This window comes from Sporobolomyces koalae (assembly GCF_050403365.1).
Source record: "Sporobolomyces koalae JCM15063 DNA, S_koalae_JCM15063T_v1_ctg9, whole genome shotgun sequence".
Taxonomy (NCBI): domain Eukaryota; kingdom Fungi; phylum Basidiomycota; class Microbotryomycetes; order Sporidiobolales; family Sporidiobolaceae; genus Sporobolomyces; species Sporobolomyces koalae.
In genome coordinates, this window is record NW_027481762.1 from 520,616 (window position 1) to 538,302 (window position 17,687).

The 17,687-nt window shown below is 55.2% G+C and overlaps 9 protein-coding genes across 9 annotated transcripts; 6 read left to right on the top strand and 3 right to left on the bottom strand.

Moving 5' to 3' along the window:
• Positions 1-62: 62 nt before the first annotated feature.
• Positions 63-683, bottom strand: JCM15063_002567 (uncharacterized protein; the record flags this gene model as incomplete). The annotated part of the gene is made up of 3 exons (XM_076677667.1): positions 63-76; positions 150-308; positions 374-683. 3 exons carry the CDS (start codon positions 681-683, stop codon positions 63-65), a joined length of 483 nt encoding a protein of 160 aa, XP_076535365.1.
• Positions 684-1,658: 975 nt separating this feature from the next.
• Positions 1,659-2,378, top strand: JCM15063_002568 (uncharacterized protein; the record flags this gene model as incomplete). The annotated part of the gene is made up of 1 exon (XM_076677668.1): positions 1,659-2,378. The coding sequence occupies one exon, from the start codon at positions 1,659-1,661 to the stop codon at positions 2,376-2,378; it is 720 nt and encodes a 239-aa protein (XP_076535366.1).
• A 796-nt stretch (positions 2,379-3,174) lies between these two features.
• COX6 (cytochrome c oxidase subunit VI) lies at positions 3,175-4,285 on the top strand (the record flags this gene model as incomplete). The annotated part of the gene is made up of 4 exons (XM_076677669.1): positions 3,175-3,274; positions 3,617-3,760; positions 4,025-4,099; positions 4,179-4,285. The coding sequence occupies 4 exons, from the start codon at positions 3,175-3,177 to the stop codon at positions 4,283-4,285; spliced, it is 426 nt and encodes a 141-aa protein (XP_076535367.1).
• Positions 4,286-4,630: 345 nt separating this feature from the next.
• Positions 4,631-6,215, top strand: JCM15063_002570 (uncharacterized protein; the record flags this gene model as incomplete). Its single annotated transcript, XM_076677670.1, has 4 exons — positions 4,631-4,895; positions 4,985-5,140; positions 5,214-5,635; positions 5,712-6,215. 4 exons carry the CDS (start codon positions 4,631-4,633, stop codon positions 6,213-6,215), a joined length of 1,347 nt encoding a protein of 448 aa, XP_076535368.1.
• A 786-nt stretch (positions 6,216-7,001) lies between these two features.
• On the bottom strand, positions 7,002-7,823 carry JCM15063_002571 (uncharacterized protein; the record flags this gene model as incomplete). The annotated part of the gene is made up of 1 exon (XM_076677671.1): positions 7,002-7,823. One exon carries the CDS (start codon positions 7,821-7,823, stop codon positions 7,002-7,004), a length of 822 nt encoding a protein of 273 aa, XP_076535369.1.
• Positions 7,824-8,737: 914 nt separating this feature from the next.
• On the top strand, positions 8,738-9,427 carry JCM15063_002572 (uncharacterized protein; the record flags this gene model as incomplete). Its single annotated transcript, XM_076677672.1, has 1 exon — positions 8,738-9,427. One exon carries the CDS (start codon positions 8,738-8,740, stop codon positions 9,425-9,427), a length of 690 nt encoding a protein of 229 aa, XP_076535370.1.
• Positions 9,428-13,464: 4,037 nt separating this feature from the next.
• Positions 13,465-14,113, bottom strand: JCM15063_002573 (uncharacterized protein; the record flags this gene model as incomplete). Its single annotated transcript, XM_076677673.1, has 3 exons — positions 13,465-13,584; positions 13,759-13,843; positions 13,938-14,113. The coding sequence occupies 3 exons, from the start codon at positions 14,111-14,113 to the stop codon at positions 13,465-13,467; spliced, it is 381 nt and encodes a 126-aa protein (XP_076535371.1).
• Positions 14,114-14,224: 111 nt separating this feature from the next.
• On the top strand, positions 14,225-15,190 carry JCM15063_002574 (ATP synthase subunit H; the record flags this gene model as incomplete). Its single annotated transcript, XM_076677674.1, has 5 exons — positions 14,225-14,251; positions 14,333-14,381; positions 14,544-14,599; positions 14,675-14,781; positions 15,061-15,190. The coding sequence occupies 5 exons, from the start codon at positions 14,225-14,227 to the stop codon at positions 15,188-15,190; spliced, it is 369 nt and encodes a 122-aa protein (XP_076535372.1).
• Positions 15,191-15,589: 399 nt separating this feature from the next.
• Positions 15,590-17,615, top strand: JCM15063_002575 (uncharacterized protein; the record flags this gene model as incomplete). Its single annotated transcript, XM_076677675.1, has 10 exons — positions 15,590-15,592; positions 15,658-16,402; positions 16,462-16,638; positions 16,709-16,728; positions 16,802-17,045; positions 17,147-17,221; positions 17,293-17,323; positions 17,400-17,418; positions 17,496-17,525; positions 17,598-17,615. 10 exons carry the CDS (start codon positions 15,590-15,592, stop codon positions 17,613-17,615), a joined length of 1,362 nt encoding a protein of 453 aa, XP_076535373.1.
• Between the last annotated feature and the right edge of the window lie 72 nt (positions 17,616-17,687).

Below are 17,687 nucleotides of genomic sequence, written 5' to 3' on the forward strand. Positions count from 1 at the left end.
TCGGAAGGGTACAAAGAGAAGAAAGATATTCCACGCAAAACCCCGGTACGAAAATACACCGTTTAGATGGTGGTGTCTGCGAATCGCAACGCGACAGTAATCAATCGTCAGTCCTGTCTGAAGGAAAGCGAGAAAGAGAGAGAACGCACCGTAGGGGATGGGGGCAAGAGTTTGGGGAGCGTTGCCACCGGTCGAGACGGTGCGGGCCTCACGGGGCATGGCAGGAAGACGCTTGAGGACAACGGTCTCACCCTTCTCCTTGGCCTCCTTCTTGGCCGCGGCGTTGGACTTGACACGGTTCAAGAAGTCTACAACCGAGTGTGGTTTGAGCATCACAACAAGAGCTGCAACGATTGGAACGAATAGGACTCACCATCACGGCACTTGGAGTGCTTGACGTGCTCGACGCGGAGGTTGACACGCTTCTCGAGGTAGCGGTTGCCGACGACCTTGTAGACAATGACACCGACCGACGACGGGGTGACGTTGTAGACGATACCGGTGCGTCCGTGGTAGTACTTGTGGGGCATACCCTTTTGCTGCGCGGCGTTGGCCTTGATGTCGACAATGTCTCCGACCTTGTACACCTTCAAGAAGGTCGAGAGGGGGATCATACCCTTCTGCTTGAAGTCACGCTTGAACATGTGGCGCGTGCGAGCGCGCATTCCGAACGAGTGAGGCATGGCGACGGTTTAAAAGGGGGGAGAAGGGGAGAAGGGGGTTGAGGAAGAAGCTGCACCAGGATCGAAAGGAACCAAAGAACGGTGGTCAGTGTACCGCTGCGATCGCTCGACGACGAGATTCCATGGGTGCTCCCGGTCCCACTCCTCGACGACCCCCTCCGAGGCGAGTACGGGGCGGGCGAGACGAGACGAAGCGAGGTGGGTCTCGTCGCTCCGCTCGCGTGCCGCATCTCGTTGTCCACCCACCGACTCTCTCTATACGGACGAGTGCCTTTCCCAATAGCGATCTGAATAGGGTCGCAGGGTCGGGCGAGGGTCGATAGGCGGTCGTTGGTGCTGTCTGCGCGGTCGTGGTTTCGGCTCGCACTGCTTCTAACGTGTCCCGGAAACCTTGCTCTGGTCGGATCTGACGGTACAGTCGAGAGGATGATGGTGGCGTCGTGTAGCGAGAGGCGCTCGTCCGTGCTGGTATGCTCCATCTGTCCCCTCTGTCCTTCGACGAGCCCTGGACCTCACATCCCGCCTCGTCCGCCGCTGGCTGACCTCGTGGCAGATTGAACTCGATCTCGACAACACACACAATCGGAGGGCGAGGGCAGGCGAGAGGCGAGTCGTTCGAGGAGAGGGAGTCGGAAAAAAATGGCGAGAGCTTCTCTTCTCGTAAAGACTTACAGCTACACGGGCGCAAGGGGGCGTTCGAGCAGAGTCAGTACGGACTGCTCAGATGCGCACTCGGGCAGAGCTAGGGGGGCGGCAATGCGACTCACGATTCGGCCTGGAGACGAGCCAAAAAGGGTCGCCAATTTTCCCGCGTAGCCCTCTCTCGCCGGCGCGCCCGCCCCTTACAATTCGAATTCTAATTCCTAACCCGTTTCTGACACTCTTTCGTATTCTGAATTTCGCGCTCCTCTCGCGCGCGCGCGACCATCTCGCGGGATCCCTGACCACCTCGCTCCACGGTCACGCCACGAGACGATGCAAGCTACTCGGACACGGTGTGCAGGACTCGTCGCTCGTACGCGGCCTCTGCCTGCACGCAAGCAGCTCCTGTTTGCCGAACACCAACACCTCCTCACTTCGAACGACTTGGTCCTGTTCCTCCGTCCGGGCGACTTTTCGGCCGAAGAGTGGCGGACACTTCGATCGAGCCTCGCTTCGACCTCGTCCGCGGCAGGACCGGCGGCTCAACCTCAACATGCGATCAAGTTGACCCTGCTTCGACCGGGACTCTTGCCCGCACTCTTGCGGGATCACACCGCCTCGTCGTCGACTCGTAAACCTCGAATCGATTTGACACATTTGTCGCAGTCTTCCCACCTCTCGGGACCCCTCGCCGTCGTGACCTCGCCTTCGTTGTCTCCTCCCGTCCTCAACAAAGTGCTCTCGCTCGTGTCGAAATTCTCAAAGACGCCAGCACCCAACTCTCCCCCACCGGCAGCGAACGCTCCTCCACTCGAACGACTCGAACTACTTTCGTCTCTGCTCGAACGCACGACCGCTGCGACCAAGGAACGTACGGCCCAAGTCGGCAAACTGCCACCCCTCGACGTCCTGCGCGCACAGATCGTCGGATTGCTCGCGATGCCCGCAAGCAGGATCGTTGGAGTCGTCGGCGCGAGTGGTCGTCAAGTCGGAAGGACCGTCGAAGGATTCAAGGCGGGACTCGAGGAACAAGCGAATCCTGCGCAACCTTGAGTTGAGAATCAGACTCGGCGCAAGTACACAGGATTTTTCAGATATCGGGCATTGCGGTAAAGTTGAAGCAGGGGGATCGTGTGGACATCAAAAGCATGTATTATTCGATTTTAGAGATTCCCTCGCGACCCCTTTTTCCCCATGTCCGTTTCACTCTTCCTGCACTGCTTCCCGTTTGTTCAATGCGAAAAAGATCTTTTCATTGCGCGTTCGTTGTGCCCTCTGTCCTTCGAGTCCCCGTGTGCTTGCCCTCGGTGTTCGTCTTGCGCTTTTGGCGACGAAAGTCACTTTGAATGCAGGCCTCGGGAGAAAACCGCAATGGTGCCGCGTACGCTGCGAGATTATGAACGAGCTGGACCAGAACAGAAGCGATTCTCAAAGCTCTACTTGTCTGAAGGGCGGCACCTGCGCAAGAGACAGCCACATGAAAATCGGTACACTGCCAGTGCTACCTGCCGACCGCGAGTCTCGGCTGGGTCCAAGGAGTCGTTCGACATTCACCGTGCGACAAGCAGCAGCATATCCCGATTCAATGGGGCAGGAGAGTCTTGATACGAGTCAAGCTTCACTACGAGACGACCAGAGCGAGCACACGACAGGGAAAAGTGGATTACCAGAGAGGAATGGACCCATCGAGTCAGTCAGAGCAGTTCAAGGGATAGTCAGAGCAAACGAGAGAGGGTTCTGGATCTGAGACTTGAGCGAGAAGTCGCCTTCGAATGTTCGCAAGTTGCAACTCGCTCGCCCCTCCTCCAGCGCCCGTCAGCCTCGAACGTCTAGCAGTCCCCGCGTCACGATGCAAGCCTTCCGTACCGCCGCTCGCCCTCTCACCGCTGCCGCTGTCAGGCCCAGCGCGTTCGCGGTCGCTCGCCCTCAACGAATCGCTGCCGTTCCCGGTCAGTCCCTGCCTCGATCTCTTGCTATCTCCCGCAAGTCGAATCCAAGTTCTGACCCAATCACCACGATTGCTTGCCCCTTGTACCATCATCCCTATGCGCCGTTCGCTCCTTGACGCGTTGCCAAACTCTGTTGCGATCCAATCAAACTGGTCATCTTGAATCACTCGCTCTCCTCGGCATCATGCACCCCGACGCGTCCCGTCCACCTTTGCCTGCCGATCCTGATCTCGACCCTGTGCCTCGCTGTCCAACCGTCGCATCTCTTGCCCGTTCCTCGACTCGTTCATCTTGCCCTTGATCTATCTACTCTCGACTTGGACCTCGTCTTCGGGTCTGTAGTCCGATTCGCACACTCGGCTGCCGAGTCGTACGAGGACTTCAACCAACGTTACGCCGACTTCTTCGCGAACGCTCAAGACCTGTTCGAACTCCAACGAGGATTGAACAACTGCTTCGCTTACGATTTGGTCCCTTCGCAACGAGGTACGTCTGCACAGCATCAGTCACACTCTCGAATCTCGGTGTCTTTGGATCATGGGTTGTTTTCTCTCTTGAGGAGTCCAAGAAAAGTTTCTCCACAAGTGCTTTTGCTCAACGTACAGACGAAGACTGCAGATCCGATCTGTGGCCGTCAATCTGAGAAGCGTTCCTCGAATGGCGGGGAAGAGGAAATGGCTCAAAGAGGACTATTCGGCCTTGGAGAAACCCTCGTCGCTGACTTTTTTCGTTGCTTTGTTTCACTACCAGTTGTTGAGGAGGCTCTCCGTGCTGCCCGCCGAGTCAACGACTACTCGACCGCTGTCCGAATTTTCGAGGGATTGAGTACGGATTCGGTTTTCTCTCTATTCTGGAAGGAGAAAACCGTCGCTGACCTCTTTTTCTAATCCGGCGCGCGAAACAGAGGAGAAGACCGAGAACGCCTCGCAATACTCGCAGTACGTTCAAGAGACCAAGCCTCTTCGTGAAGAGCTCGGCATCCTCCTCAAGGAGGAGCTCTACACCAAGTAAAAGTCTCGTAGCTTGCGTGTCGATGTTTCTTTCTCTCTCATTCTTATTCGAAAATCCTTTGTTCGCCTACTCTCGACTACTGGGTGGAAATTTCTTGTCTCGTTTCGAGACCCGAGGAGAAAGCAGCGAGAAACGAGAAAAGCTGCCCTAATAGTCTGAGCAAGGATGGCAAGAGCTCCAAATTCGAAAAGTGCCCTTACATGGGTGTGGCTTGTCTGTCTGCTTGTCTTGTATCATTGACTTCAATGAGAGCGAAATTGTAATTAGACAATTTCCGAGATTCTGAATCGAAAGGCCATTTAACTTGCGTTCGATCATTCTTGCGGTCATTCAGGTCGAGTCGCGATGGACTCTCGCTTCAACTCGCCTTCCAACTCTTCGCACTATTCAGACTCGTCCTCGCGATCGACCTCGCCGAACCCGCTCGAAGTGGACGCGTCGAAGCGAGAGACCTTGACGTCGAATGCTGCTGCTGCTGCGGCACCACCGCTCCCACCCGCGATCCCAGCACTCGTCATGAGACAGGTGATCGCGACGGAACTCACCGAGACTGGGTTCGATGCAGCTCACGAAGTCGCGATCGAGTTCCTCGAAGGCGCTCTCTTCAATCGTTCGTTTCTGAACTCCCTTCTACCCTCTCTGGACCTCCCTTTCGAGAACTGACACGCATACTCGTTCAACTTCGATTGGGGAACGAAGTGTTTGGGAGCTTGTTGACTTACGCTCACCAACTGGCGGAACTCGGAAGGAGACATGAACCGACCGTGTTGGACGTGATCGAGAGTTGTCACGAGTTGGGCATTGCATCCGGACCAGGAGACCTCTTGCAACAGGCTCGCAAACGGAGACAATACCGTGAGGAAGAGACACCCTTGCATTCCACTCGATTTTCGGGGATTTCCCTTCTCACCTCGATCTGTGCAAACAGCCGTCTCGATCGAACCGATCAAGTATTCTCGGAATCGACGAAATCAAAAACAGGTTGCGCTGTTACCCTCCGACGACGAGGCGGAAGCGTTTTCCGAACCCGAACAAGATCCAGCATTGGCTTCTCCCCCACCTTCGCCCGCTCGTTCTGTCTCGAATGCGACGGACGAAGACGACGACGACGATATATTCGAGGAAGTCGTGCCACTGGGGACGGATGGGCAACCGATCCCGGGAGCAAAGGAAGCGAAAGAACGCAAGAGACGAGAACGGGACAAGGAACGTGCCGGACGTGAGACTCGTCGGATCGAACGAGACCGAAGACGACGCGCTCGAGAGTTTCGCAAGAACGAGTACGGCGGTACGTTCAGGGCGGAATGGGCTCCGACTTTGCCTCCGAAACACAGTTGGAAACAAACTCCTGTGAGCACTCCTCTCCCTCTGTCTGACTCTCTCTGTTCAGTGCTCAATCAATTCAAAACATGCTGGGCTTGAACAGGTCTTTCCCGAACAACCTCCACCACCGCCTATCCCGGATCCCGTTTCTCGTACGGCTCAAGCTCCTTCGGCGACGGCGCTCGCGCACCTGTCGACCTTGCGTGCACGTTTGAACGATTCTCAACTCGTCGCGTCGTCCTTGCGCAACTTGATTCGACGTACGGGAGCAGCGGCACGAGGTCACACGGCGTACGCGCCCGCATCGGCAAGCATGACCGGGTTGAACGACGCTTCGGATGCAGCAGTAACCAATGCTCAAGTCGCTGCCGAACAAGAAGCCGACCTCGTCAGTTACGAGAATGGATGGTACGGCAGCAACAAGGTGATTGCTGCGAGTGCGAGTCAGTTCAAAAAGGGCAAACGCAATGTGCGAATCGTCAAAGTTGGCAACGAGCATGTGCAGGACGACGAAGTGAACGAGAGTGACGACGAACGAGATCGAGATGACAATTTCACCAAGAGTGGAGGAGGAGGAGTCGCGAAACGGAGAAGATGGTTGGTATGATTCGAGGTGGAAATTCACTCTCTCTCTCTCCATCTGTCACCTAGCTCTGTCCATTTCCAGAATTCGCTCGAGTCGACACACCTCCCTAGGAAATAGTTGCAAGCCTAGTCATAAGCCCTCACGAGAACTTAATAACGAGATAATCGGCTCTTGATCAAGAGCAGGAAAAGAGATTTTTCATGACAATCCATTCACATTCGAAGCACGACAGGGTAGGGATCAATGTTAATCATAGGCGGCTACAGCATTTGAGCCCGTGGTCTCTGCCAAAAAATACGGAACTTGAGTACTTGAGCTCGAGGTCGCTTCGGTTGCTCCTTCGTGCGCTGGGGGACTCTCGCGGTCGCCTTCGTGCTCTGCGTCCTCATCTTTGTCGTCCTCGCTGACGTCGTTCTCGACGTTGCGCTGTTGCTGCTGCTGTTTCTTCTCGTCCTCCCATATATATAGGCGACTGACAATCCAACACGAGGATTACTGGATCTACTCGCTCAGCCAGGAAGTAAGTGAGTAACAGTCAATCAAGTTCTGGAATTCACGAATTGTAACCTCAAGAAGAAAAAAGGAAGGAAAGCGATCTAGAGATACTGTAGTTCGAACTTGACTAAACATCTTGCAAAGTCGCGTACAAAAACTCAACACCATTCGGTCCCTGCAATCCGACTGCAACGCGAGGCTATCTTGCTACGAGTCTACTACCTCCTCCTGGTCTGACACCTCGAAGCGGTCCCCGGAGACGAGAGTGGCGAGTGTGAAGGAAGTGGATCTACCGCTGGCATAAAAAGACGGCTAGTACTTTCGCTCAGCTTGACACTCGCCGATCTGGTAGCCAGAGTCGCCGGTCCAGTGTCGGAATGCTCCGTGCCAAGTGCCCGAGTTGGCCATGTAGCCGCAAGCTTGCGAAACGCCCTTCGGGAGCGAGCCGTACGACTCGAGGACAAGCGCATGGATTTGATTCCAGTTGAGCGAAGTGTGCGCGTTGTTTTGGTTCGCCCAGTACGTCGTGTGGAGTGACCAGTAGCTTCGTTTTGCAAGCGCGGTCGTATTCGAGGTCGACTCGTATGCAGCGGCGGGAACGCCAAAGTCGAGCGTAAAGTTGTCGAGGGTTCCGTTAGAGTAGAAGGTCGCGGTACCTCCGGTGACGGTTGCTTCCGCGCCTGCCGCGTCACGAACGGCGAGAGAGGATCCTGATCGAGCGATGAAGTCGAGCACATTGATGGTCGTTTTTCCGTCTGCATCGTGGATGAACGGAACTCCAGCTTGAGCGCCGCCAACTTCGAGGTAGATGAGTCCGTCGCCTTGTTTGAGCTCGCGGCGAGCCAAGCGTCGACCTTGGCTCGTATCGATCTGACCCCAAACTGTCGAAGCGATCCAGTCCGAGACGCGGGAAGCGATCGTTTGAACCGTGCCTTGCCCGATGCTCGTGATCGCGGCTCCGGTCCATACGGTACGACTACCGATACAGAGGAGTTTGTTGTCATACGCGATGATGCTCGTCATGCCATCGTGACAGTGACCCTGGCGTTTTTCAAGCGAGAGCGACGGGCCTGCGGGGAGGGCTGAAGCCGAGGCGGCGAGACAGGTGAGGGACAGAAGAGCGAGAAGCTTCATGGCAAGCGAGATGTTTGCAGCTTGCAGCTTGTTGTGAACGGAGAACGGTGGAGAAGGAAGCGGCGGTTGTCGAGTCGGAACGCCATAGCAGGTGCTGCATGAACATACATCCTCGGCTCCCGATGTCGATGCATCGGGCACGGCTGGGCTCTTGCGCGGGCGTGTTGATCCAAGGGAAATGGAGATAGAAATAGATGAGGCGGGCGGCGCACGCGGAGGTTTGGCGCGTTTAAACTTTCCCCCTGTCAGGCATTTCAAGCTAGCGGACACAAGCGGACATAAGGTTCTCCGTCCCCTTCGACGCCTGCCCTTCGTCGGCGTCCCTCTCTCTGCGCTCCAGGCTCTTCGGCGCGAGGCTCGTGTTCATGCCGTCCCTACAGTACGCATGCTGCGTCGGGTCGCACGTCGGCGCTCGGCCATAACAAGCTAGGGTCTAGTTGATCCTTGCCCCGCTTCCGGGCTTGTCCGCGTCCTCCCCTGCATGCAGTCGAGTCGACTTTGCCATTGGGCGCTGAATGTGTCAGGCTTCAAGAGCCCAGACAACGCACGCTAGCCTGCCTGCTTTGCAGAGGCGTTTCTGTCGAAGGCGATTGCTTCCGCTCTCACGCTCAAGCTTTCTTTCCGTTCTCTCAGCTAGACGAAATCGGATACACGTATACGCGTGAGTTCTTCCTCGACGCCTTCTTCTCATGTAGCTTCTTGAACGCATAATGACTCTCTGGTACAGCGAGATGCACGTCCACCCCAAAATCCTCCTCCTCCTCTTTGCGTCTGCCGTCTCGGCTATCGCCGTTTCATTAAACGAGCCCGACCAAAATCGTGGGAACTTCGTCCATCAACGCCTCGAGAAGAGGAGAGGCAATTGTGCCAATGGGTTACGGGAGGCCATAGCCTACGACAATGAGGCCTCTCGTATGCTATGCCTCGATGATTCAAAGTCGGTGTCCGACTGGTCGGGCAACGCTGCGTCCATTATTGCCGCTCTCGGAGCAGGCGCCACCGGCATCATTTATGCAGTGGCTAGACTCATCGAGGTGAAGCAACGAGGCGGAACGGTGTCGAACTCTAGCCCAGTTCGCCGACTGGCTCGTAGAGAGGAGGAGGAACGCGTATTCGGTAACGTTACGATTGGAGGCGTCGAAGTTGAGGTTCCCTTTGTCCTTGACGCGGAGGGCAAGTCGACGATGAATTTGCTCGACTTTTACTCGCAAGCATCGCCCTCACTCGAGACGCGTGCCTTCTCGGAAGAAACGGCCTTGCCCACCGGAGGCACCATGACTTTTTACGCCAACGGTACCCTGGACACATTCACCGTTGACTTCGCTGTACCATTTACCGCCGACGCTACTTCGTCCACGCTCGCCAAGCGCGACTCAAACTCGCTTCACACGACGTACTGGGCCGCTCCTGGCCACGAGCACACTTCGCTATCGAATTACTACCTTGAAGGACTCGTAAGGGCGTCATATACCCTTCAAGGATCCCACGTTTGGGAATCGTGTGGATACATGGCCAATTCTGGAACTTGGCATGGAGCTTTTCGACACTGGACCGGAGACCGTGGCTACACAAATGGAGAATGTGAACTCGCCCGCAAGTACTAGTGACGGAGGAATCGGCAAGGGTACGTTTCTTGCTCTCTGCGCTTGAACAAATTGCGTTCGGAGCTTGACCTTGACTGGCGTCCCGTGCAGGATCTCGTATCTCGTGTCTCGTACAGGCTCCTCCCCTTCTTTTCCATCTACGGCTGGCTTATTCAACGCTTGGTCCCCTCACACCTGGTCAAGGTCACGTCTTCAAACCTTATCTCCTTCCGATATTCTCTTGACGATGCCAGGTCTCTCTCTCTTCTGTCTCTCTCTCTCCTCCGTTCTTTGCCTCTTTTCCTTTCGTTTCCTATTTTTTCTCTGTTTCTCCTTCCGTCTGGCGTGCTTGCCTCTTTTTGCCTGTCTCACCAACTATTCATCCAGCGTCAAGCCTTTCTTGGGTTATATCGCTCGTGATCGTAGTTTCTTTCTTGCTTTCCGATTTTGTGCTCTAATCATGGCTGAACGTGGCTACGATAACTACAGCGATCATCTTTTGTTACAAAAAATCAATTTTCCATAAAGATTCGCCGCTCGCTGTAGCTAAGCATTGAGCAACTTTGGCTGTTCTGCATCCCTAAGGGATGCTTCTTTTCTTTTGTCGACGGATTCCGGGATGTCTCGCAGCGCATTTTTCATCTCTCTGAATGCAATGAAATGGGCAGCAGCGAACTTTGCAGAACTGCATCGCTAACCCCGGCTAGACTTTCGCCTTTGTAACAATCCGGGCCCAGAAGAAGTGGGAACTAGAGAAAGCGCACGAGTGAACAGCCCTGGCTGAGAGGAATCGATGGCTTCAAGCCTGACCGGGCGATGGTCTGCGATCAGACTTGGTGGCCCTGTGCCAGCATTTCCAGGCAGAAGCGCGCTTCGACAGACCTTACTCTGCAGGCAGAGAGGGGTCGGAGCCGCCCAGTACCCAGACATCAGGTCGTATATACTGTCGGCCGGATACGATCGCCTCAAGCCCTCTGCGAAACCTCGCAAGCCATGCATATGCCATGCTCGCGAGCTTTTTACTACTTTTTGTTAGCGTCGCACCTGCTGGTGCTCCCCTACTGCTATCGAATCGGTTCGAAGTACTCGGTTGCGACGATCAAGGCTCGTCGAGTCGTCGGGATAGGTTGGCAATGGGTGGATGTCTCATCATTTCCGATTATTATTTTATTATCTCCTTTTTAGTTGTTTATCTCCGATTATCTCCGTTCTCGCTTTTCGCATTGAAGTCGCTCGAAGGAAACCTCTCTCGAGGTTTCTCTTCTTCAGGACTCTCGGAATCCAAGTCTCGAATCACTGTTCACGGCTTGGTGTCCCTGACGAGTCCCCCTATCGCCTCATCGCTAGTCGCCCAACCGATCCTCGCCTACCACCAGCGGATCTTGGTGCGCCTTGCAGTTTTACTCTTGAGCTCGCATATCGAGCTTACTCTCGACTTTCTCTCGCTTTGCAGCAGCAGAGAACCCTAAGCTACCTTTCTGATATTGGCACAGTATGTAGATGTTGTGCAGCCGTCTTGGAAGTCACAGCTGAATATCAATTGACCCCTGAGGAGTGAGGGTTCTGCTGGAATGTTTATTACAGCTGATTGCAAAACCGGCTGAATTCAAATCCAAAAATTTCCCCCTTTTTTTTCGCAGAGTCGGCTCTGGCTTGTTCCCGGCTCTCTTTGTTGCTCGTGTGTGTACTCTTGAGGTCCCAGTGATGATTGCTCGAAATTCCGAGTTCGTAAGACGAGGGTGTCCCCAGTAACTCGCGCTAATGTGAGTAATACGGAGAGTCAGCTTGCGCCATTTCACTCGCTCTCAATTGCGCGTTCCTGTCACAGACACTCTGGGAAGATCACATAGCACTCCCTTGACCACTAGCTCGTTGTTTCGTCAAGCTACGATGCGAGCAAAGCAAAACTAACAAAAAGGGGGAAAAATGTGATTCCATTCGGTTCTGCAATTAGCCAGCTGTATCATAATAGTAAGGTGAAGAAATATCAACCCCGGTTTTCGGGCTTGTACATCGGCTTGCCGTCTGAAGCCGCGGCATACTATACACTATGTATATACCGCGAAGTCAAGACGCTACATATGATAAATGTACGGCGGCATCGCGACGGATTACAGTACAGTATGTAGGCCTTGCAAGTTGCGGCCCGCGGGGCACAGTATAGGGTTTGGATCTATGGGTCTCGGACCGAGCTGCTTCCGACGATTTTTTAAGGTTTGGCAGGGTCTGCCGCACAGCCTCCCGCGCGAAAGTTGGTGCTTGTCACCTGTCTCGGCTCTGCCATCCACCAGCATTCTTGTCGAAAACACCCGTCCGTCTCCTTCCTCCAACCAGATAGTCGAGATGGGCCACGAAAAGGACTCGGTTTCGTGTGACCTCGATCGTGCGCAAGTCCCCCTTAGACGCGCGAACGTCTACGTGCGTCACTCCGGAATCGGTCCACTCCCCAATCGAGGATCACGCTGACTCTCCGAGCACCCTCGCAGGAACGAAATGCTCGGATCCTCGCCGTTCTTGAGCGCGTGAAGGACTGGCCGTTGGAATTCGGCATGCTCGCCTATGCATGGAACTTTCTCTACCACGTCAGGAACGCTTCCTGGCACTACCCAAACTATCGCACCACGTTGGCAGTGACGGAGGGTCAGATCGAAGAGGGCAAAAGGTTGTTTGCGGATGGGTGGTATTACATTCAGTTCACACCTGCCCACTACGTCTGGGTCCCCCGAACCGTCATTTGGGCCTCCGTGGTACTCGTCACAATTGGTTGGTACAAGAACAAGTGGTACCTCAGGCTTGGCCAATTAGTCTGTATGATTATATTTACTGTAGTGACTGTCCTGAACCTGTACTTCGAAGCGACCTAAGTGTCGCAATGATGCGTCTATACCCTTGTCCCTCTGCGACCTGAACGATCTAGTTCCGAAATCTTCGTGACAGCAGGCAGGCTCACGGCACAGCTTCAAGAAAGGCAATGAATCAAACGAGTTTGGAGAATAGCGCAAACAGCGGCTTCGACAGTCTTGATTGCGTTGCTCTCTGGCATTTCTCTTTCACCTTTAGTCATGCGCAATCATCAAAGCGTCGCAAACCTCTGCTGAGGCCTCCTTCTGGACTGACGAATCAGTTTGCTGCAGGCTCGGACACGAGGTCCGCGCGTTTTTGCGCTCGCGTAGACGTTGAACGCGTAGTTTCTCCAGTTTCTCCAGGATTCGAAGAGGGTTCAAGGAGCGTCGCTTCGAATGCAAGGCTTGCTGTCCGCTTCTGAGCAACCGGCGGGACTGGCCTAGAAGGTGGCTCCGAGTCGGCTTGTAACTGTTCTTCTCATGCGGCATCCACTGTCTCGCCTTGACGACTGATTCTCGACGTCTCTCGTACGAGTCGACCGGCAGGAGAGTGAGGTGAGACTCGAAAGAGACAGACCCTCGAGTATTTGATCCTTTGCTCGCTCAAGACGACCCAATCGCATCAAGTTGAGCACGCTCAGAGATCGAACAATCAATACGCACAGTTGTGGATCCGTGATTCCGCTCCAAGATTGCCGACGCAGTAGGCGGCAGCAAAGAGTCGTAGGAATACGAACTACGACCCCGGTGCACAGTGTGACTCTCGCGCTGCCCAGTCGACTCGCAGCACCTCGACGTCTTTTGCGCTCGACGACGTCGCTTCAGTACGAGTTTGCACCAGCGAAATCGCAAGTCTGCCAAGCTCATGAGAAGTCTCCGAGGGGTTTCTCTGGACATGGCCTATCGTTGGACGATGGCTTCTGTAGTCATCTGCGATGCCGAATCGCCAAAATGAGAAAAGGGTAGTCCACGAAGAAGGCAATGCGTTTCTAGTGCGCAAGGCTCATCAAGGCGAGCGGGATCAGGTAAACTGCATTTTTCGAGATCGCGGATTATATGACAAAAGGGACTGAGAGGTATGTTCAAAAAGACGAGAAGCGAGGTTCTACTGAGGGGGAGATGATGGATACTGTCGCCTGGGAGAGTGAAGATTCGTTTGCGATACTTGCAGTGTACTTTGAAGGTTTGAGCGGCACGAGTAGACGGTCGAATGATTTACTTGGACTCGTCCTTGGGGAGCGAAGACGAGAGGGTCTTGTGTTGGGATTCAAGCTCGGCGAGGTGAGCCTTGGACGCCTCGATCGATTTCTGGAGAGCCTTGAGCTTCTCGCGCTCCTGTAGATAGCAATTGAACCAAAACACGGACGAAGGGAAGCACACAGAGAAGGAAAGATCGATGCGGCAAATCGGGCAGAGATCGAGGAGAAGCGAGAGCAGGGCACAGTACAACATGTCAGCGACAATGCCCTAGCACACATCGATCGATCGAGCAGGCGGGGAGAGACTCACAGCGTCGCGAACGTACTTCTCCTCCTCGGCCTTCTCCCGCTTGTTGAAGCCGTCTTGGCCGTGTCCACTAGGGGCACCCTCGGAGCTGTGATCATCGACACGAATGTGCATCAGCGGGAAAAGGAAGACACGAAGAGAGCGAGACCGGAAGACGAGGGGGGAAAACCGCCATGACGTACCACACACGGACCGACGACGAGAACGAGCGGAGCGACGAAGCGCGGACGGAGGTGGTGAGGGTTTGACGAAGAGCGAACATGATTTCGAGTGTTGATTCGATTGGATTGATCAGGGAGAGAGGAGAGCAGAGGAACGCAAGTCGCAAGTCGGGATCCGACTCCGACGCTTTCGCCATCTGCGCACTCGAGGGGAGGTTTGGAAAAAGGCGCTCCGAGGGCGTGCCCGCGTTCACGCCAGAATCCACGTCCGCTCGCCTCCCACCGTCCCGCCTGCGTACCACTAGACCATGTTTGCCCGTCGTGCTCTCCAAGCTGTGAGTACCCCCGCGTCCTCCGAGCCGGCGCGCGAACGGGTGCGAGGATCGAGACTGATCGAGTTGGTTCGACTTGTCCAGGCCCGTCCCCTTGCCAGGTCCTTCTCGGCTCAGCCCGTTGCTCGCAAGGGTGCGTACCGTGTCCTGCTCATGTGGTCTCGAGCCCCGGGCCAAGGCGCCAGCGGGTCCGGATGAGGTAGAACACGAGACTGACCTTTCATCGCTCGTCCCGATTTCCCCAAACTCGCGTCTCTTTCGCACTCCCTCCGAACCGATGTGAACCGCACTGCAGACTTCATCCAGGAGCTCTACGTCAAGGAGTTGAAGGCGTACAAGCCCACCTCGACCGCAAGTCGTCTTTTCCCTAGTCCTCCTTGTACGATCGCTCCGGCTTGACGCAGGCTCCTTGTGCTCGTTTGACAGCCTGCTGCCGCCGGTGCCACCAAGTCGTACTCGACCCCTTCCGCCCCCAAGGCCCCCGAGGTTCCTTCGGCTGACCAACTCGCCAAGGAACTCGCTGAATACGACGCGTGAGTCTCTTTGTTTCTCTCGCCTACGAGTTCGGCCTCGCTCTCGGATGCACCGAGAAGCGAGAGCGGCGCAGCTGGGTTTGCGGGCAGCGATTCTCTTCAGTCTCACTGACGAGTTTCGTTCCTGCTCTTTCTATCTTCCCGTCTATCGATCGGATCCATTGTACTTCCTGCCTCTGTTGATTACTCGTCGACACTATCCGCCTTTCACCTCTGTGCATCGTCTTCGACCCGCCGACACTGCTGTCGCCATCTTGGTGCATTCTGCCTCGTGTACAGTGCCGTTATCGCGTCGGACTCGCCCGCTCCCGTCGCTTCCGGTGCCTCGGCAGAGGAGACCGACAACCTCGGCGCGGACGACTACCTCAAGCTCGTCGAGGCCGACGTGGTTGTCGAGAAGAAGCACTAAGGAAAGAGAATAAAAAGACAAACCCTCACGTAGTCGCCCTTTTCGTTTCTGTACGGTTCCAAATTCCTTGTTGGTGGTGGTATCCCCCTGGCGGACGTAGATCGCGGTTGCACACGGTGGTCCGACACGCGCACATTTAAAATTTTCATAAAAGCTCTTGACTCTCTCTCTGTGAAGCTTTGCTGCGCTTGACGACGCATTCAAGAGAGTTGCACATTTGGTCGCTACAGTCATAGTTGTGCGTGCGAGGAGAGCGAGCGCCCGAGACAGCACCGCCCCCGGCGGGGTTCGCGAAAGGGTCTGCACCGCCTCAAATCGCATGCGGCTCGTCATCATGCGGGTGAATCGCCCTTGCTCTCTCTCTCTTTCTTTCCTCACTCGACTCGAATCAACAAGACAATGGTGAGGTTTGTCTGTGTAAGCCTGGCTTCAACCCAGGATTACTGACCTCTCGGACTTGTGGACAGGGACTCGCCAGTAAACTCGCCGCTGCTCAAGCCGCCGGACTTGCCGCAACTCCCGGCTACAACCCTGGACTCGCCGCATCGCAACAATCTTCGAACCCTTACGGTCCTCCCCCGACCAACCAATACGGCGCCCCTTCTGGAGGTCATGCTCAGAACGCGTACCCGTCACAGACTCAGTCTGGCTACTCGTCGGGCTACGGTGGACCTCCTCAGGGTCAATCGTCACCTTATGGCAACGCGCCTCCTCCTCCTCAGGGGCAGAGCACGCCGTACGGTAACGCGCCTCCTCCCGTCCCGTCCTCTTTACGTCCAGGTCAGGGACAAGGTCAGCAGTTGCCGTACCCGGGCCAATCTCAACCTGGGTACGGTCAGCAATCGCAACCAGGACAGTACGGACAGCCACAACAGCAGTACGGACAGCCACAGCAACAGTATGGACAGCAGCAGCAGCAGCAATACGGCCAGCAGCAGCAGTATGGTCAGCCGGGTGGGGCTCCTGGAGGCGCCCTGAGCGATTACAACTTGATCCTCAACACCCTGCGACAAGGTGTGCAGGATCAAAAGATTGGCGCGTTCTACCCTCAAGGATCCCTCGAACAAATCGCTCAGCGAATCGTACAAACGGGTTCGTTGGCGAAACTCGCAAGCGAGTGGAGACTTCCCGCCGAGGTCGCGATGGATCTCGTCCGACTCGCTTTGTTCGACACGATCCTCTACCTCGACGACTCGGGTTCCATGTCTTTCGGTACGTCACGAAGATAATTTCCTTTTGGGGTTCAGTATGATACTGAGATTCGCCTACAGAGGAGGGAGGTTCACGCATTGACGATCTCAAACTCATCGTTTCGCGCGTTGCGCAAGCTGCTTCCGTCTTTGACGACGACGGCATTGAAGTTCGCTTCATGAACTCGAAGATCGAAGGTCACAACCTCCGCAACGAGGCGGGCGCGATGCAGCTGATCCAGCAAGTCAAGTTCTCGGGTGCGTCCATTTCGCTTGTCTTGTCCCCTCGTTTCGTGCTGATCCCGGATGTCATCGCGGTACATACTAGGTTTGACTCCTCTCGGAACGGTGCGTTGACATACGAGCAGTGTTTCGAGAGCGTTCGAGCCCAAGCTGACTCGCTTTTCGAGAGGTTTTCTAGGCACTCGACCAGAAGATCCTGCAGCCGCTCCTGCTCGGCCCTGCCCGTGCGAACCAGTTGCGCAAACCCGTCTTGATCATTGCCGTGACGGACGGCGCTCCCGGTGGAGAAGCTCGGGACACGCTCGCACGGGTCATCAAGAACGCAAAAGATCAATTGATGCGCACGCCGTACGGAGAAGATGCGCTCTCGGTCCAGCTCGCGACGGTTGGAAACGATATTGGCGCACGCAAGTTCCTCGAAGGTGAGAAGGTCGCGCGAAATCTTGCGATTGCTCCCTGCAGCAGCTGATGTGACTCGTATGCCTATCGCAATACTGCTGGATCCCTTCTACCCCAACAAAAGAGATCGACAAGGACCCGATCGTCGGTGGGCTCGTCGATACGACCGGAAACTACGAGAACGAGCAGGACGACATGGGTCAGTGCTACATTCTCAAGCCCCGTCCTCTGTACGAAACTAACGAGCTACCCTGTTTTTTGCTGCAACAGCTCGGGCGAATCCTCCTGTCGACTTGACTCCGTTAGTCTAGTCCTCCCTGTCGAAACATGCCTTGTCCTTCTGCTGACGCTGTCTCTCTTATTACCGTACAAACCAGGGAGCTGTGGCTCGTCAAGGTGAGTTTAACGGTCGAGCTGTCGATTGCTCGTGTATGGAGGGAACGGCTAACCCTTTCCCCTCTCTCGTGTTGCAGCTCTTGCTTGGCGCGATCGACAGCAGCTACGTTAGTCATTCCGGTATTGCCGAATTATTCTTATCAGAAACTGACATTCTCTTGTGACGACCGAAAACGCAGGACTCGAAAGACGAGTAACAGGAGGAATTCCTTGATAATATCAGTGCCAAATCATGAAAGTAGTTGGAACCAGTGTCGTGTACCATTCGG